The following is a 19,403-nucleotide window of genomic DNA, read 5'->3' as shown; positions in this document are numbered from 1 at the left end:
TACCAAGAGCTGGAAAACTTCGGACCTTCATCGATGGTGGCGTGCAAGTAGAATCAACTGCATTAATTCATATAAAACAAGAAGTAATTTTTGCGTGAGTCGAGTCAGTTTCACATCCCCATGCTCATCATTTTCAAGACCATCTCAGCCATTATTTATTCTCCATATTCTTCTTTAACTTGACTATCATCAGCGTATTTGTATGGAAGGGTGTATTGGAGTAGCGCACTGGAGCAGCTGCTGCGCACTGGAGCAGGAGGATAGGCAGCTATATAGGAGGATAGGCAATGTGTATTTTGTGAAGAATGTGAAGGGCTATTATGAATGGGAATGGGTCGATTATGAAAATGAAACGCTGCTTTGCGACGAATGTGACACCAGAGGTTATCACATGTATGTCTTCACCCTGTTGTGGCTAGAGTTCCGGCGGGAAGCTGGTTTTTCCAACAAATGCATTCACTGATAACGAGTTTACAACAACTACTGGAGCAATGCACATTACATTTTCCAGTTGTGTGAGACTCTCGTATGACAAATCCGAGCCATACTCCTGTCCATTGTGATTCATATTATGATCTGAACTTCCATCAGCGTATTGGGCTAATGAGAGTGAAACAGCTAGAGCAATTTCAATCTTGTAATGGTTAGAATTTGTCAAAGAATTCCAGCAGCATGGAATGAGCGACAGAGAGGAAGGCCAAGAGATACCACAAAAGATCTGGAAATGGGACCTGCATAGGCCACCACAATGAAACGCTCCGCTCCACGCTCCGCTCCACGCTCCGCTCCACGCTCACATCACCACAATGAAACACTTCAGCACTCCATCCTGACACACAACAGCGCGACCTTCACCACAATGAAACGCTTCAGCACTCCATCCTGACACACAATAGCGCTGTATACCAAAATAAACCGCAGAGCACATACTCCAAAGCGCTGTATACCATGTCAGTTCAACGCATATACCAAGTGAATGCAAGTGTTAAACATAAGACAGTTTTACCATTATTGCATGTTCCTGTTTATGAATATTCATATAAGTGGTTTCTTCCTTTGAACCTTATGAAACAAAGGTTTCATCTGCGATTTAGCATACTTGAATGGGACAGTGCAAGAAACAAGTATAGACGATAATTTTTTTTATTTGAAGACGTTGCAATGACAATTTGAAATTGCAAATACTCACAAAACACTTCGTTAATGATCGCTAATGTTGGGAATCCGCACAGAATAATCAATGGAGGCGCAGTATAATCAGGTGAAGCAATTCATGCAATGGAGACGCAGGTGCAATAACGCCCTTTTTGAAACGTTTATGACAGTGAGAGAACTGAATAGTCAGACAGAGGGGCAGCTAATTTTATGGAGAACAGACACCAGCAGCAGTATAATTAGGTTGCAGCTAAAATTGAGCTGAAGAAATATTCATGAGAAAATATTCATGAATTTCATAGCAGAAATAAACTGCACAAAAAGACCATAAAACAAATGGCTCAAATTAATTATGCAGGACAGGAATACGCCTGCTCTGATACCATGTTAAACACACATGGAAGCAAGAACAATATGAAAGATAAATCATGAGAGTACAATTTTTATTAACAAGAGATATACATTTATAGTACAATATGTGACCGTTGGGTTTCACATCCCAAAGTCTCTTGGACTCCTTTTGTCCATTCGGCTTCCACACTAACCCATTGAGGATTAAGTGTCCAACATTTTCATTAACATTTTTTTATAACCCTTTATAATTTTTCACTAATTTTAAACTCCATTTTTTCTAACTGTCAATATAAAAACCCTTGCCCCTATTTTATGCTCAATATATTATATCATTTTTTTCCATATATATCTTCCAATATAAACCCACCTAATAAAATATTAAATATTGCTAAATTAAACATATTACACAATATTAAAATTAAATAAATACTCTAACATGTACCCCAATTCTTTCACTTACTTTGAGATTTAGAAAGGCAGATTGAGAAAATCATCTGCTACTGAAATGAGGTTAAGCGAACTCTTTTCACTCCCAAGAGCACAATTCAATGAATTCTCTCCTTGTATGATTATCTACAGTTGGGATTGGCTGAACTCTTTAACAACAATCTTCAAGGAGCACAATTTAACGACTTCTGTCCACTGGAAGATTATTTAGTCATCTGGAAACTGTCTTTCACTTCCCGAGAAGGGGAACTGACGAACTGCAAACAGCGTAGGAGGTTTAGAACAACTGGTGAATCTTAAAAACAAGAATTCAAAGGTTGCGGAGTACACATATCATGATTTACCTCAAACAACAGTAGGTGGGTCGTTGCATGAACCCGAGCATATCCATACTCAGAAATACGGACCAAACTCCAGCTACTAGGCTGCAGTAGGATATATTAATTAGATATATCACATTAGTATTGTTATTTGCATTTCTGTGATTGAGTTTCATTACTATTACTCACGTTCTTTACAAATTTATCAAGACTAAATCCTCCCATCCCTATGACTGCGTGCACTGGTGCGCTGTAATTTGCACTGTTGTAACTATCTACGCCATTCACGTCTTTTGTAGGAAGCGATTTGCAGGTCTTCTGAAACACAGCGCAGGTACGTTCATAGTTGTGAACATGGCCCCAGAAAACCAAGTCCACCTGCAATAATTCAAAGTCACGCATTTAATTTTTCTTAAAAACATGTCATTTGGTTTAAAGAAACATCTTTGCATTTTTACCTGATAATTCAAGAGAAGTGGTTCAATGGCTGGAGCAAATTCAGCGTCTATGCTTGGTAAGATGAGTTCTAAAATACCATCATCTTTAGAAGAATACATAGGCCGATGGCTGTTGGAATTCAATGTAAAATTTCATTATTGTTAGAATGAGTTAATTAAAATTGCTTACATAGGTTTTTTTAAATATATATTTTATGAAGAGATTGTATTCTGGCTATGTTGAAGTTAAATAAGCGAAATAAGAATACCTACCCTGTAAAAATAAGCCAAGGGGTTTGTTTACGGTCCACAGAAGCCAAATCCTTCCTGATCCATTCATACTGCGGAAGGAACTTCTCATATTCAGATGAAATTTCGGAACTTCTCATGTTCGAGAGAAAAAAAAAATACCATGATGAAATTGAAATGAAAGATTTGCAATACCTGCTCACTATCTTGTGACCAATCATGCTCGGTGGACATTACAGTGAAGTGCACAGGTCCTTGATTGATTGAGTACCATGGCTTGTCCTCTGCAGTTGTTGGCATCGGAAAATATTTCTCATAAGGAACACCACATTCTCCACCAGAATCTCTACTTTGCTCGTACTTTGATCCACTGTTGGGATAATCTCTGAAATATTTCAGTCATTGCCCATTTGAGTTTTTGTATCAATGGGCCTTAGAAGATATGATCAATGTCGAAGATTTAATGGAGAGAGAGGAATTTGTAGAAATGTGTAATAAATTTTACCTTTCATGGTTACCAATGGCAGTCATGTAGGATAGGCGGGAAGCGATTGGGGTGATGAGTTGGAGGAAGAAATCCCACTCAACGAGAAACCCTGTGGCGTAGCTAATATCTCCGATGTGGAACACCGAGTCCAACTTACCCGATGACACTTCCTCTGTCATGGCATCGATAACTCCGAGGGCCCCTGGCTGCCAATAATTATTCTCAGCTTACTGCTTTCTATTTTCCTCTTGCAATTTTAATTGTAAATGGAAACAATTTGTATTACCAGAAACAAGAACAAAAATTGAAACGGACCCAGGAACGTTCGGTACTAAAAGTGGTAATTAAGAAAACCACACAGGCTCTTTATCACGCGATTTTTTTTCCTTTAATTAATTTTTTTTATGCAGATTAAATCCGTAGTCTTAGTAGCACAATCAGTTACTAAAAAGAGGGTTTTTTAATTAAATGTAGTTTGTGTTCAAATTTTACTGGGTGGCTAAGAGCATGCTCTGAGAGATTAAGCCTGTATTTTGAAAGAAAATATCTGACTTCAAAATAAAATATCCATAGTATATTTTACAAGTAATTAAAAACATCTGACTTCAAAAAAAAAATATCCACAAGATATTTCACATTTAATTTATATATTAATTTTTTTTAATAATAACAATAATAAGTGTACTTATAATCTAATTAATTTTTATATTTTTTTAAATCTTGATAATGTAAGATGTAACTATTATGTTTATCAATATTTATTAACCAATTTATATATTAATTCTTTTCATAATAATAAGTATAATTTAATTAATTTTTATGTTTTTTTTAAATGTTGATAAGTTAAGATGTATTATGATGTAACTATTTTAATGTGTAGCAATATTTATCAACTATTTAATTTATGTGGTTTCATTAATTTATTTTCTTCACAAATTAAATCTACACTATATTTCAAATTATAATATTATTTGCTATTTGGTAATAAGTACAATGATTTTATAATTGTAATATGAAAATTTGAGTATGTAAGTTTTGACAATTGTTCATTTATTTTTATTTTCTTCTGTATTTAGGCTTTTCTGATGTATAATGAATTAAGCAAAGTCTTTTGGTAGAAATCACATAAGAGAAATCTGGTCTTAATGATGAACCACACTTGTTGGTTCGAAATGCGTCGGCCAAACATTTATCTTATGTGATTTCTATCAAAAGACTTTGCTTAATTGTTCATTTTGGTTGTTTATTTTTGGATATAAATTGAGTATGAATAGAAATGAGCAATATTTTAGGTTGATACTTTATCAATTAAAACTTTGCTTAATTGTTCATTTTGTTTGTTTATTTTTGGATATAAATTGGGTATGAATAGAAATGGGCAATATTTTAGATAGATACTTTATCAATTATCCAGATAAAGAAGCAAAAAAAAGAGTGTTCACCTTAAATGTTGAATATTTCTATTTGTACATACAATTTATATCCAAAAATAAAGTTAAATTATTTGTAAATAATATAAATATAAATTAATATTGAAAAAATTATATATTAAAATTTAAAAATTGAAATTCTTTTATTAAAAATAAATTAATATTGAAAATTTTATATATTAAAATTTAAAAATTGTTTTTTTTTATTATTACAAATATTATTGTATCATATTTAAATATGATTATAGTTATAACTTAAATAAATACTAAAATATTAATTTATAATAACTCTAATATAAAATAAGAAAAAAAATAAAATTTTAAAAATTAAAAAGAAATGATAATAATATAGAAAAAGACAGCCCCAAGGGTTAGCTCAGTTGGTAAAAAACCGTGCCTCGCCTTTGAGAGGTCACAGGATCGAATCCACCCGAAGCCCTTGGGGTCAGGTCTTGCAGTAGGCCGAGGGGCGATTTAGCCTAAGATTTTTCCGTTATCACATGATATTCGAACCAATTAGTTGAAGAATCAGATCAAGCTTATCAAGCGGCTATAATTCTTAGTTGAAGAATCAGATACCTTATATATATATATTAGATTTTAAAGGGTTATTAAGTTAAGGAGTAGTCTTTAACGCGACTTTTTGAAAGCCTTTCCGGCGATTTTTTCCGGTGAAAATCCGGCAGTAATTTATTGGAATCCAAGTTTGATAGCTAATTTCTGCACAATGAAACCGTCCCAGGGGTTTTTCAGGGTGCTGAATCCGAATATGCAGTTAAAAAACTATTTTAACTGCAACAAATCATGATTTCATCTCAATTTCTTCGGCCGGATTCGGTCACCGGAATCTCAAAAAGTCGCATTATAGACAACTCCTTAAGTTAATAGTCAGTTATAAAAGGCATTAACTATTTTATAAAAATAAAAATAATAGAATAAGTCAAGAGTTAGAAAGAATAAGATTATAATATTTTAATTATTCATATTAAATTAAATTGTTTATCTCACTGTTAAATAAATTACCCAAATTTAATTAATTGTTTATATGAATATATCTAAAGATTTTAACTACTTTATAAAATTATATATATATATATATATATATATATATATATATATATAATTAATTGTAATAAGATAAAGGTTAGTTATAAAAAGCATTAAAAATTCAAAAATAATAATATTAGAATAAGTCAAGGGTTGGAAAGAATAAAAATAATAAAAATATTAAAATAATTAATTGTATATCTAATTGTTAAACTAATTTACAGGTAATTATATTTTCTGTCAATTAAAATTATTAGCATAAGCCAAAAAACGAGGGAGGGGGGCAACTACTGATCTTCAAGCCATCTTCTCTATTGAGATTGCTCAACCTCTTTTCAATATCAAGGACTTCCCTAAATTTTCGATGATGGCACTGCCAAACTCTAGCAATAACACTAGCCTCTTCAATACAAACATGATGTTTGGTTTTTTCTGCATGCTCTGCTAAAGCGGAAGACTTGGTTCTCCTATGGTTAAGGTTAGCTGTTTGCTCAGACTAGTCTCACCAATACAGGGGGTCCCACAGGAACAAGGGATAATATAAACCCCTTTCATATCTTTAGGGTTAATTCAAAACGCGTAGAAAAATGAAATATCAAGTGATTTACACCCAAAAATCTCTCATAAACTTGATATGGATCACAGAAGCGTCAATTCAACAAATAAATATTTATCTTTTCCAATTTTATTACATAGTATAACAATAATGATATAATAAAACATAATAGTTAATATAAGTATAAAATTTAAATAAAATAAAATGTTGATAATTGATATATATGTAATTTGTATTTTTTTTTTAACACTTCAATGTTTAAATTACCAAAATCATTTTATTAAATTATGAAAATTTAATACTAAGTACTAATCTTTCAAACCATACATTGTAATAATCATTAATTTGACATAATTACATGACATAATTTTCAAAGAATACATTTAGTAATCATTAATTTGACATAAATATACCAAAAAAAAATTATGTGTTAGAAATAACTTTGCCATATATGTGTGAAAATATTTTTATAAATTTATAATTTTATTTAACATTTAAATTGTGTTGTTTTTTTCCTGTGCGTTTTCGCTGGTTGATTTGTCATTCATCTAATGATTACTCTGCATCTGGTCTAAACGACCAATTTTTCTGAAGTACTCAATCACTCACCAAGAAACCAGAGACCGAGTACTTAAAAATGGCATTCGGGTTTTACCCAAAACACAGCCCAACATCAGAATACTGTGAACATAGAAGAAAATAGCTGATTCATCAAAATCTGAATTTAATAACTAATCATAAGTTTACGCCTAGAGTTTTGTTTGATCCTTTTTGTGATTAAGCAATTCTGGATTTTGACTCTTGATGCAGCTTAATCCAACTATGTCAAAACCCTAACGTCATACCTGAATGTAATGCTCATCAGATGAATCGCGGGGAGCCTTTCCCATGTCGCCGAATGCAAGAAATCGAACCTCGCTGGCCCCTGACGCAGGAGGGGTGGAGAAGCTCGCAACAGAACTCCAACCCACATTGTCACTGCAAAAATTATATAGATATCAATGCTAGCCACGAATTAATAAACAATTCCCGCCACGAATTAATAAACAATTCCCTAATACCAAATCAATGAAAATCTTTAGACTTATATTTAACAGGAGCCTGCAAGTATTTTGGGTGCTTCTACCTTCCATATCTGTAACTATATTTCTGAGAAGGCAGCAGCCCCGTCATTAGGGCTGTATGAATATACCCTGGATCGTGCCATCCAAAATCCATCGCTGGGCTTGGAAGCAGATCATGACCTAGCAAAGCAATTGAATTTATGATACAATTTTCACACCTGTATTATAAATCTATCCATAATTGACAGAATGGGACAAGAAATTCAAAGATTGGCAGAACATACTGCACATATCAGCTCGAGTGAACGTTGTCACAGTGGACATGGCCGATTTTCCAGCACCGTATTGCACAAATTGTGTAGTATTGCTCCCGCTGATCCATGTTACCTTCATCTGATTTCTCGAAAAGTAATTATAATCTTACACAGTTGATCAATAACAGATATAAATGCCCTTAATTCTAGAATCTGATCTTATACTTACGGATGAACCAGTAGAATCCACGCTGGACAGATGGGCATAGAGCGGCATGTCTGGGTTAGAAAACTTGAGAGCCTCTGATCTCCGAAGGATGCAGGGGTTTTCATAACCACCAGACAGCAATACAAACTCGATATCTGTTCGTATGTTGATGACTTGAAATGTTATGGAACCATTGCAGGTCTTGGGTTCAAGTTCGTCCCAGGCCTCTAGTAATTTACAGCTGCTTCTGTTTTTGGTGCATTCCCTATAGGAAGGATCGTTTTTCAGGAACTGAGACTGTAGCAAGTCATTCGATTCACAGAATGGATCATTAGACATTAATCCCAATCTTTTTGGAAACATTCAATTTCAAATTTTACAGATTTGCCAAAATTTGAAAATTTCTGTCATTTCCTAAAGCCAGGACGACTCTAGTCCAGAACTAACTGAAGCCTAAAGCTGGTTTTTCTTCATTCCCACAAGGAACGAATTTAACCCTGAGGCCGCAGTATCTAAAACCTATTTATCTTCAATTATAATTTCAAATAAATTTAAAATATTTTGAATTTAATTAGATTGTGGAGTTGAGAATATTTAGGAATCTCAATAATAGGATGATGAAATGAGGTTGAGAAATTGTTTTACTTTGTTTTTGCTGATTAAATTCTGAAATATTAAATTATATGACTTTATAACAATTTCTTAACCTCATTTTAATTTTATTTCTTTCCTAAATATATCAAGCTAGACCAATTTATACCAGTGGAATGATTATCAATGATCCCAATTATAAAAATTTAACATTTTATTAAAGCTTCATTGAGTTTTTTTCCGTTTTTCTTATCTTTATACCTTCCTTGTGCATTTACATATACTTGTGGGATGTCTCTTCTATCACTCAAAATAAAATTTATACAAGTTGAATATCTATCAATCATCTCGTTAAATATAAAATCAAAATAAATTTATAAAAAATTAACGTTTATTAAAACCTCATTAAAATTTCATTAGGTTATTTTATTTTATTAAATATATATATATATATATTTATTTATTGGGTTTACATATATTTGTGGGCATAATTACTAAATTCGAATTTAAATTTGAATACAATACCATATGAAAATTCAAAATTTTCCAATTAAAAAAAAATAATATATTTAAAAAAAATTAAATATATTTTTTAAAATTTGCCTAATCTACTTGTAATCTGAGTAAAAGTGCTTATTACTTTGGCTGACTTTGCTGACTGCTCACTCTCGATAGACAATCCATTAATATAATTTAATGTTAAGACAAAAGAGTAACCAGTTTTTTTATTTCCCATTCTCAGCTTTAATGGCTACGGCACATATCGTCTGTGTATCTTTAAACGAATCGAATTTTTAAGATAATTCGGCCTAATCGTAAGAATCGACGAATATTCGAATCTTTTTCGACAGATTCGGCCGAATTTGTTAACTGTGCTGGTGGGATGTCTCCTCTATCACTCAAAATAAATTACATTCTTAGGAAGCAAAAGAAATATTTGTGGGATGTTCCGTGTATGGTTTGGATGAATTAATGATTAAAAGTGGATATTTCTTAAATTAGTTTAAATCATATATATATATATGTGTGATAAAATAAATTTAATGATTAAAATAGATATATTTTTTTATTATAAATTCAAATTTAAAATATATATATTAATAAATTATATATATAATTTAAGTAGGCTTAAAAGTTAAAAATAGATTTTTCTTGAAAAATTTATACTTTCAAATTTAAAGAGGTTAGAATATTGTTGCATCTAGATGAATCCTGTACAAGTAATAACTAAAAATATATGTTTCTTCTTAAAAATCACATATTCAAATTCACAAAGATTAAAGTATATACAGCTTTATAAGTTTTAACAATCAAATTGCTACACTAAAATGAATCCCTTATCCATCCCAAAAACGAAGAATCTGATATATCAAAATTTTTCCAAAAGGTTTCATAACACAGATATGAAATACCTTCACAGTGTAATGGCAGAGCAGAGAATGAAGCTTTATATCTCCAGTTTCCAAGTACATGTACAGTTTCAGTGGACAATCCGAAATGCTGTTACACATTATGGTTAGTTATCGATTCGCAATTTTTTCTATAAACACCCTACATTCTGATGCAAGCCTATACATAATTATGATTCCAGATTTCTCATCAGAAAAATTGGCCATGGCAGTAACTTCGGCACCAGAATCAAATTCATTACACAGGCCATTGAAAACATTATGAATTAAACGAGACAGAGGAAAAACGAACTATTAATACACCGTACTCGCGGCTTGAAGGCGAAACTAAGGCAACCCAAATATCATCGGAGGGATTCGAGAGTCCATTGACAGTGACCGTAATGAATTCTTCATCCTGAAGGGGTCCTTGCGTGCTAAGATTCATCTGCAGGTCTGGATTCTGATCCGAACATTCTGGAAGATCCCTCCTATTAATACATCTGTAGTCTGTCCCGCACAGGTTACGATAGCCAGGACTTGACGTCTCGGTATCGAACCAAGGGCCCGAAGGGTAATTATCTGAAGACGATCCATTGCAGCGGGAATCAAAACAAAGGAGGCCTGTCACAACAAAAATCACAGTGAAGAAGAATATAGGATCAATTTGATTCATGAATTTCTGCATTCTGAAAGTCCTCATGGCTGGAACCGTTCTGACTGGGAAAGACGGTGGAGAAGCAAAAAAAAATTATGAGACGAATAATTGCGGCGCATGATATTCGGCAGCGCCTAACGAGCCATATATAGGGTATTCAATGCCCTAGAAGATGCACGGGACATAACCCGTTAACACAAGAATTGCGAAATTCGCCACTAAATAAAAAAAGCAATTCGTGTGTTAGCGGGCTATGTCCCGTGCATCTTCAAGGGCATTGAATACCTTATATATGGCTCGTTAAGCGCTGCCATGATATTTAGGCAGCCTTAGGGCAAATGGAATTTGAGTTACAGATAAAAGTTAAAACTAAATCTGATAATGTTTGAAGAACTTTGAGCGCCATGATCGAAATTTATGGGCAGCTTGGTTCCGCGTCCGCGGGCAGCTTATGTCCATTAAAGATAAGTTAACGTATGGACATAAGCTTTGTGTTCAGCTTTCGCCGGAAGTTTATGTCCACTAAATATAATTTAGTTAGATGCAGAGGCTTAGTTGTTACAGGTCACCTCATAAATACGATATTACCTCTCTTCAAACTATATGCGCCCTGTCAAAATCTCCCAACTATCATCCTCCATTCACTTTTTCAAAAATACTCTCATCGTATGAACGCTATCTCGATTAATCGAAGTCTCCAACTGTCCCTCCTCCCTCCACTGAAAATAAAATCACACTGGATTTGCCCATATTTTCAGAATACCCGCAGGATAAACCAGCATTAATATCGTTTTGTACGAATGTCACCCAGTCACAGGGGCATAATGTACGTATGTCATCTACGTATATGGAGACTTCGGAGCATTCTAATTATGAATTTTTTTTTTTTTTTTTTTTTTAAAAGGTGGAAAAACCTATCAAACTCAGTTTGTCAAACCAACAGTGAGGACAGCCATCTCTCGCTGCTATCCGCGAATGTTAGTTTAACACATCACTGTTATCAAGGAAAACCACGCCACCTGAAATAACCCGCTGGTGGTCCGTAAGGGAGCAGGCTTTCACTCCTGCCAGATGCCTCTGGGTCTTGGGCCGTTAACCTGTTTCCTTACGTCCGAGGAAGACGAGCTCTTAGCCAACCAGAAGCAGTTTTAGGGCATACTCCAGGCCCCTTCTAATTATGAATTATTATAATATTCATAAGAAAATTTGAAAAAATTGTGAATTTTAATAATTTCAAATATATTTTTGTTGAATATATAAATAAATTTATTTTTTATAACTTTTTAAATTATATAATTAGATTTCAAATAATTTTATTAGAAATAAATTACTTAAATTACCTATACTATTTTAAATGGAGTTGTTTTTAATGCGATTTTTTGGAAGCTTTTATGGTGGGTTTTTCCAGTCAAATTTCTTTAAAATCCGGTAGGAATTTATTGAAATCACAAGCTTGATTGGTAATCCTGTGAAATCGAAGTGCCCTAGTGCTTTTCCAGGGAGCTGAATCCATATATACAATCAAAAAACTTCACATAACACAAATCAAGATTTCAGCTCAAATTTTTCTACGAGATTTCGGCACCGGAAAGTCCAAAAAATCGCACTAAAAACAACTCCATGGGTAATCCTTTGCAATCAAAGTGCCCTAGTGCTTTTCTAGGGAGCTGAATTCATATATACAATCAAAAAACTAGTTTACATAACACAAATCAAGATTTCACCTCAAATTTTTCCACAGACACGAGGAAAGTCCAAAATATCACACTAAAAACAACTCCATTTTGAACAGAATTTGAATTTTTTTTTTTTTTTTTTTTAATAATTTCAAATATATTTTTTTAAATTATATTATTTAATTTCAAATAATCTTATTAAAAGACAATTACCTAGTTTTCCAATAATTATGTGATATGAATGTCAGATTCACTTAATGAGTTTACTCTTAAAAATAATCTTGGTCACCTTTCCTTTTCTCTCCTTTATCCAAACATTAAATGCATTTGTAGTGAAATCAACATGTTTATAATAACTATAAATAATAATAATAAAATATAAATAAAATAAATTTTAATAATAATAATAAAATATTTGTCTCAAAAATTTAATTGGTAATTAAAGTAATGTGAAATATAAAAGATCAAAAAATAGACTAAACTATAGAACAAAAGTAATTAGTGTCAAAACCAACTGTAGACTTCCAAGATTTACTAGTAATTAGTGCCAAACCAACTCCTCAGTTTTATATATATATAAAAAATTATAATAAAAAATATTTTATTTATATTTTAAATAAAATAATTTTTATAATAATAAAAATAATTTAAATATATATTTAATTTTTAACTTATTTAATTTAAAATATTAAATTATTTTAAATTTGATATTTAAAATAATTTAAAATATTATTGATGATGATGATGGTTAACGTCCACTGATACTAAACTTTGGTCTATTAGACCTAAAGAAACGAATTATTGAACTCACTATAATTTTGACATCGTAAAAGGTTAGGAAGGTCAAACTGAGATCTAATGTGGTTGTAAGCGGGGCACTCTAAGAGGAAGTGATTTTCATCCTCGATGTTCGTAGTCTCACAGAGATGGCAGAACCTTTCCATCCATGATGTTTTAAGAATTGCCCAACCACTCGTTTCACTATGGAGCTCATAAGAGTTCGTTCTAATCTTGGCTATATTAATTTTCTTCTTTGAGCTAGTTAAAACAGAGAGATACTTTTGATCTTCTAGGGTGGGGTTGATGACCTCCTTATAATATCTTAATTTTCTTTTAGCTGCTAAATCTTTCTCACACCACATTTTTTCTTTAAATTTAGAAGTAACAATATTTTTAATGTTATTAATGTTTTGCAATGCAACATTCTTGTTGATCTCCCAATGGTTTAACTCGTGTCTTTATACCACCCTCGATTGAGCCTTAGAATTTAATAATTTAAATTAATTATTAAATAAAATATAATGAATGATGATTTCTTAAATATTTTTAATAATAAAAAGGATATTTTTTTCAACACATCAAATGTATTAGAAGTATTTTATTTGGTTATTTAATGTCATCTGGTCTCATGGCCAAGATGAGTTGGATCTCTTCTTCTTCAAGCATCTTAACAATCAATCCTCCGCCATTAAGTTCACTATGGAACAAGAAGTCAATGGATGCCTTCCTTTCCTCGATGTTCTTATTTTGAAGAATAATGACAGGTCCCTCTCCCACCAAGTGTTTCGGAAGAAAACTCATACCGAGCAATATCTTCATGCCAGCTCCCATCATTTCCTTGCTCAAAAGTTGGGCGTTCTCAACACACTTGCTACTCGTGCGTTGAGAATCTCTGATGAAAAAAGCCTCGATAAAGAAAAAGCCCATCTCCTCAATGTCTTTGTTAATAATGGTTATAGTAGGCACCTTGGTCAAAGGGCTTTCCTTAAAGCCAACAAGAATTCGTTGGTCAAAAAAGACCCTAAAGATCGAGCCTCAGGGGTCCATCTACCTTTTATCCAAGGGACCACTGATAAAATTGCAAGGATTCTTAAGAAACATAATGTTCCCTCGACCTTTAGACCTCTTAACACCCTTCGTAACTCCCTCCGATCGGTGAAGGATCCCATCGACCCTAAGGACATGAAAGGTGTCTATATGATTCCCTGTTCTTGTGGGACCCCCTATGTTGGAGAGACTAGTCGCTCTATTAATCAGAGAATTAATGAGCACACAAAGGACCTGACAACATGGGAGAACCCGATCTTCCACCCTTGTAGAGCATGCCGAGAAGACCAAGCATCATGTGTATGTTGAGGAGGCCCCGGTTATTGCTAAGGTTCCGCAGTTTCACCACTGGAAATTTAGAGAAGCCATCGAGATTGAAAAAAGGCCAAGCAATGACGGCTGGAAGATAAGCAGGTGCTGGATCCCTGCCCTCTCCTCCTAATCGGTGTCTTCCACCTTGTCTCCCATCTTCTATAAAAAAGTTGGAATGATTAGGTATGCATTAAGTTTATAGTTATTTATTAAGCCCTATTAATAAGTTATACGTTCCGTTAAAATTAATACCAATAATACTACTATAAGAATACTATAGTAATAGAATATATAATGAGCAATAAATCCTTAATTTTTGGTTTTTTTTTTTGTTTGTCTTTTTAATTCTTTTTAGGAATTTTCCATGAAAATTTTTACTAAATTTATCTAATCTAGAATTTATTAAAAAACTTAATTATACATATTTAGTTACTAGGCTCCTCTTATAAAAATATACAAGCCATCAATATTTAGCATCATTAAGTTTTAAGTAATAATAATATAATAATATAATTTTAGATTAACAATTAAATCTATTAATACTATAGTTAGAAGGATATTAAAGATAAGAAATACATGATATTATTAATACAATTCACTATGAAACATTTTAACATAAATATAGTTACTTTTTCTTAATTATTAATACTACAAGTTTAGTTAAACATTATAATAAAATTATTAATTTAACATTCAAGAACCGAGAGTATATTATAATAATAGATATTAATTAATCGATTGGATTTATCTAATAAAATTACTATAATTAAAATAGTATTAAAAAAAATAAAATTGGTCCATATCCTTAATCCGGTCGAGTCCGATTGGTTGGTCAAAGTTAGCCGTTACATGGTCAAATATAGTCGTTAGTCCCATTTCCTAGTCAAACTTAGCTGTTGGAAGATCTGCTCTCCCTATTTAACATGCAGCCATGGTTTGATTAATCTTGAGGATGAACTACACTTGCTGGTTCAAAATACGTCGACGAATATATCTTAATGTGATTTGGGCCCAAAATTTTTCTCATAAAATAATATTATTATAAAAATTTGAATTATTAATATTTAATGATAATTTTTATTAATAACTTTTAAAAATATATTTTTGTCATTATAAATTACGTATATTAAACGAAAAATAAATTAAAAAAATATTTTCCGTATTTTATTTTTTATTTAATAAAATACCGTAGAGAAAAAAAAGAAAGCTACAACATCAATCTCGCCAAGAAAGACGAGGAGCCAGACAATTAAAAACTAGGAAAATTATAGGTCTGATAGACCAATTTGGTCTCAGTGGATGTTAACCACTATCATCATCATCATCATCTATATATTTTGATTTTATGATTTTTTGGGACAATATAATTTGTCAGATTTGTGATATTAAGAAGGTGGAAGATGAAAAGCACTTCTTTTTAGAGTGCTTGATTTTTGTTCACATTCACTCTAAATTCCCTATCATTAGTGAGACCTTCAATCTTCTTGACTTATTAAGTCATTCCAACTATAGCTTGAAGAAGAATGACAATTAGACTCTCTTTTCTTGAGGTTCAAAAAACCATATTGGTCTTAATGGACGTTAATCATCATCATCATCATAAATCAATTATAATTTTAATGGATTGTTATAATATTATATAATTATTTGATAGAAGTATTTTAATTAAAATAAATTTAAAAATGTATTTTTATGTGAAATTTAATTATTATAATCCATAAGGGATTGATATGTGAACTCTTCACAATCGAAGTGCCCCAGAGTTAAATTAAGATTTGACCAGAATTTTTTTCATTAAATTCTAGCCAAAAATCCTCGAAATTCCAAAAAATCAGACTAAAAAATTACTCCATTTTTAAATTAAAACATAATAATCAAAATAAACATGAATATAACACGATTTAATATAAATATGTTAATACAAATTTATATAGTTTTAAAATAGATCTATATTCAAACCATTACAATTATACTCAGAATCATACTTGAAGGGTAAAGAATGTTTTATAATTTTCTCCTTTAAGTTTGTATATTTTATTATATTTAAGAATTATTTCATATAAAAAGTTTTTCATTATGTTTATAATTTTTTTTTCGAGCCATTGAACAGCCCTAGGTATTGAACGTCCAAAGTCCAGGTCTGGTCTTGCCTTAACGGTAGGGGTCCTATCATTCAGGAGGTGCTTTTAGGTCTTGCCAACCAATCCTCCCTTAGGGAGACACCCTTTATAAAGCTTGTTCACTAACCCAAGAGATACAGAGTGGGGATACCGCTGCACGAGATATATACACGGAAATAGAGACCTACATGTATATATCCTAGGAATAGAGACCTATATGTATATACCTTATTATTGCTCCCCTCGGGTTGATATAGCCGTATATGATTGATGGAGTCTTATCAGCCAAAACTAGATTACCACCATTAAATTTAAATTTAATTAATCACTGATTTAAAATTTCAAAATAATCTTAAAAAATATTAATTCTAATAATTATTTTATTTTTTTTTATTAAGATTAAACCTTCCCACCTAACCATTTAACCATATTCTTAAAACTAATTCTTACTTCAAACAACAAACCTACCCTCAATTAACTAGACAATTAACTCTTCTTTTTTGGATTTGAAAGCTTTCCCTTAATCCTAAAGTAAGTGGCTATTTTTTAGATTTGAAAACTTTCCTTTAATCCTAAAATAAACTGCCATTGTATTTTATTATTTATTTTTACATTATTATATATATATATATATATATATATCACCATGATAGTTTATTTTTTATTTTTACACTATTTTTTTAATATATCAAAATAAAAATATTAGAATTATAAATTTTTTTATAAAAATATTAAAATTATAAATATTTTAATATATACTTATATATAAATAGGAACAGTATATATATATATACAACTCTGAGTGTCATGTAGTTATCGAAATTTATGGGCAGGTTGGTTGTGTTGCAGCGGGCAGCTTATGCCCATTAAAGATAAGTTAACGTATGGACATAAGCTTGTGTTCTGCTTTCATCGGAAGTTTATGTCCACTAGGGGCTTAGTTGTTACAGTTCACCTCAGTTGGAGCTTTATGGATGATCATAAATGCGATGTTACCTCTCTTCAAACTATATGGGCCCTGTCAAAATCTCCCAACCATCATCCTTTATTCAACTGTCCCTCCTCCGTTCATTGAAAAAACGAGAATTAAAATAATTTTGTACGAATGTCATCTAGTCACAGTAGCATAATGTACGAATGTCATCCAGTCACATTAGGATAAGACGATTTTGGAGCATTCTCATTATTATAATATTTATGAGATGTTTTTGCTTTTGGATTTCAAATTGAGCTATATAATGTTATTAAACGAAATTGTGAATTTTATTTTTAATGATTTAAAATGTATTTTTAAATATATAAAAAAAATTATTATCATTTAAAAATTTTAAAACACTTTTATAAATAATTAAAAAAATAAAAATATACACAATTTACCATTACATTTAAATGTAAAATTAAATCAATTCAAATTAGGTAGGGGAGGGACGCCATTACCTGTGTGCCCTCCCCTCCACCTGGCGGACAAGCACGTGGACGGCACGCGGCGGTGTACGACACACATCTAGCTTGGAGAGCCACTTGTTCTGCAGCGTGTCAACCATTAAAACTTCACCTGCCGACCTCCCGCCCGCTCGTTTCCGCCTTTACGCCGCGATGTGTGGTTTGCCTGTGGGTTTTCTGTTCGGGTCCGGTGTTTGTTCGAAGCCCTCCGCCGACGATGGCGCGGGAGGGCTCCATTACCTGTGCATGATGTCCGCCATGGTTGAGCTCATGTCCGCCATTGATTGCTTGCACGAATCCATGGTTGGAACAGGGTTTATGTTGTTCTTGTGGTTTTCCGCCTGCAATTGCTATTAAGTCTGGACCGCCTGTGGTTTAGGGTTTCCTGGGTGTTTGTTTAATTCACGCTATTTGCTGTTTGGGGAGGAGACTGTACCAATTTATAGGGAATCGCAGGTTTTAGTGGTATTTGTGTGGTTTTTTGGGTTTTTTTTTCTCCATTTGCTCATTTGCTAATTTTTCCCACTTGTTGCAGGTGTGGCAGGTCCGACGAGCGCTGGAGAAGGTCCGCCAAATGTGTGGCGAGCTCTGGACTTATGGCTTCGGCGAGCTCTGGACTTGGCTTCTATCCGGTAGGATTTCAATCATACCAGCCATTTTATGAAGTGTTTTTCAACACCTCATTGTGTGTTTCTCAACACCTCACCTGGTTTATTGGAATTTTTGTTAAATTTGGAGACAGGTTTTGGGTTTTGTCAATTAAGCCATGGGATGTTGTTGGGTTTTGAGAAAAGTAATACCTGTATATAAAGATAGAGTGTCTCTTTTTTTTTGTCTTTTTTTTTTTGTCAAATGTTAACCTGAAAATCTTGAAAAGTTGTTGTACTTCAGAATCTCCAAGTTATCGTCTTATAACACTATCTTTTACCTTGCGTATTGAATTTAAGTGCTTTATAAGTCTCTATTCCCATCTCTATTCTCTTCTCTTGGATAGGCTTCACAAACATTTCTAAAAGCAGGTTTGTTACTTCGTAGCAGCCCTTTGGTTTTGTTGAAGATATAATTTATTGGCAGCTTTGAGTAGTAGCCCTTTGGTTTTGTTGAAGGTATAATTTATTGGCTGCTTTGAGTACCACTCTTCAGAGCAGTTATGTTGTAACCTTTCTGGCATTATGTTGTAACCTTTCTGGCATTTTGTTTTTGGAAGTTACCCTTGGGGTTTTTTATAACAGAAATAACTCAATTATTGCTGATGTTTCTTTCCTTTTTAACTTTTTTGAGCTACATATTATGGTGTATGGACACCATTTAATGCTAGCTGAGAGCCTTGGCTTTGGTGTGACAAGAAGTTTAAAATTAAGAAAATTGGATTCTAATGGC

The 19,403-nt window shown here is 32.4% G+C and overlaps 1 protein-coding gene across 1 annotated transcript; it reads right to left on the bottom strand.

Annotated features, from left to right (window-relative positions):
• Positions 1 to 1,785: 1,785 nt before the first annotated feature.
• On the bottom strand, positions 1,786 to 10,755 carry LOC149226700 (putative inactive purple acid phosphatase 27). Its single transcript, XM_089375349.1, has 13 exons — positions 10,317 to 10,755; positions 10,012 to 10,099; positions 8,030 to 8,305; positions 7,831 to 7,939; positions 7,609 to 7,726; positions 7,328 to 7,460; positions 3,468 to 3,655; positions 3,158 to 3,347; positions 2,987 to 3,054; positions 2,735 to 2,843; positions 2,466 to 2,654; positions 2,301 to 2,381; positions 1,786 to 2,213 (listed from the first exon to the last, which is right to left on the bottom strand). The coding sequence occupies exons 1-13, from the start codon at positions 10,688 to 10,690 to the stop codon at positions 2,160 to 2,162; spliced, it is 1,977 nt and encodes a 658-aa protein (XP_089231475.1). The 5' UTR covers positions 10,691 to 10,755; the 3' UTR covers positions 1,786 to 2,159.
• Between the last annotated feature and the right edge of the window lie 8,648 nt (positions 10,756 to 19,403).

The sequence above is a fragment of the Pinus tabuliformis genome, chromosome J, assembly GCF_031772625.1.
Source record: "Pinus tabuliformis cultivar Carrire ecotype Pingquan chromosome J, CPIR1, whole genome shotgun sequence".
In the NCBI taxonomy this organism is placed as follows: Eukaryota; Viridiplantae; Streptophyta; class Pinopsida; order Pinales; family Pinaceae; genus Pinus; species Pinus tabuliformis.
Note: the sequence above shows the minus strand (reverse complement) of the source record. Positions and strands in the feature narration are given on the sequence as shown.

Bases quoted from the DNA above. Each gene is read 5' to 3' on its own strand.
- LOC149226700 (XM_089375349.1), bottom strand. From the start codon at position 10,690: ATGAGGACTTTCAGAATGCAGAAATTCATGAATCAAATTGATCCTATA. The intron at 8,306-10,011 runs GTATTTCATATC...GACTTGCTACAG, and splicing joins TCTGCCATTACACTGTGAAG to TCTCAGTTCCTGAAAAACGA. The intron at 7,727-7,830 runs GTATGTTCTGCC...TTGCTTTGCTAG, and splicing joins CACTCGAGCTGATATGTGCA to GTCATGATCTGCTTCCAAGC.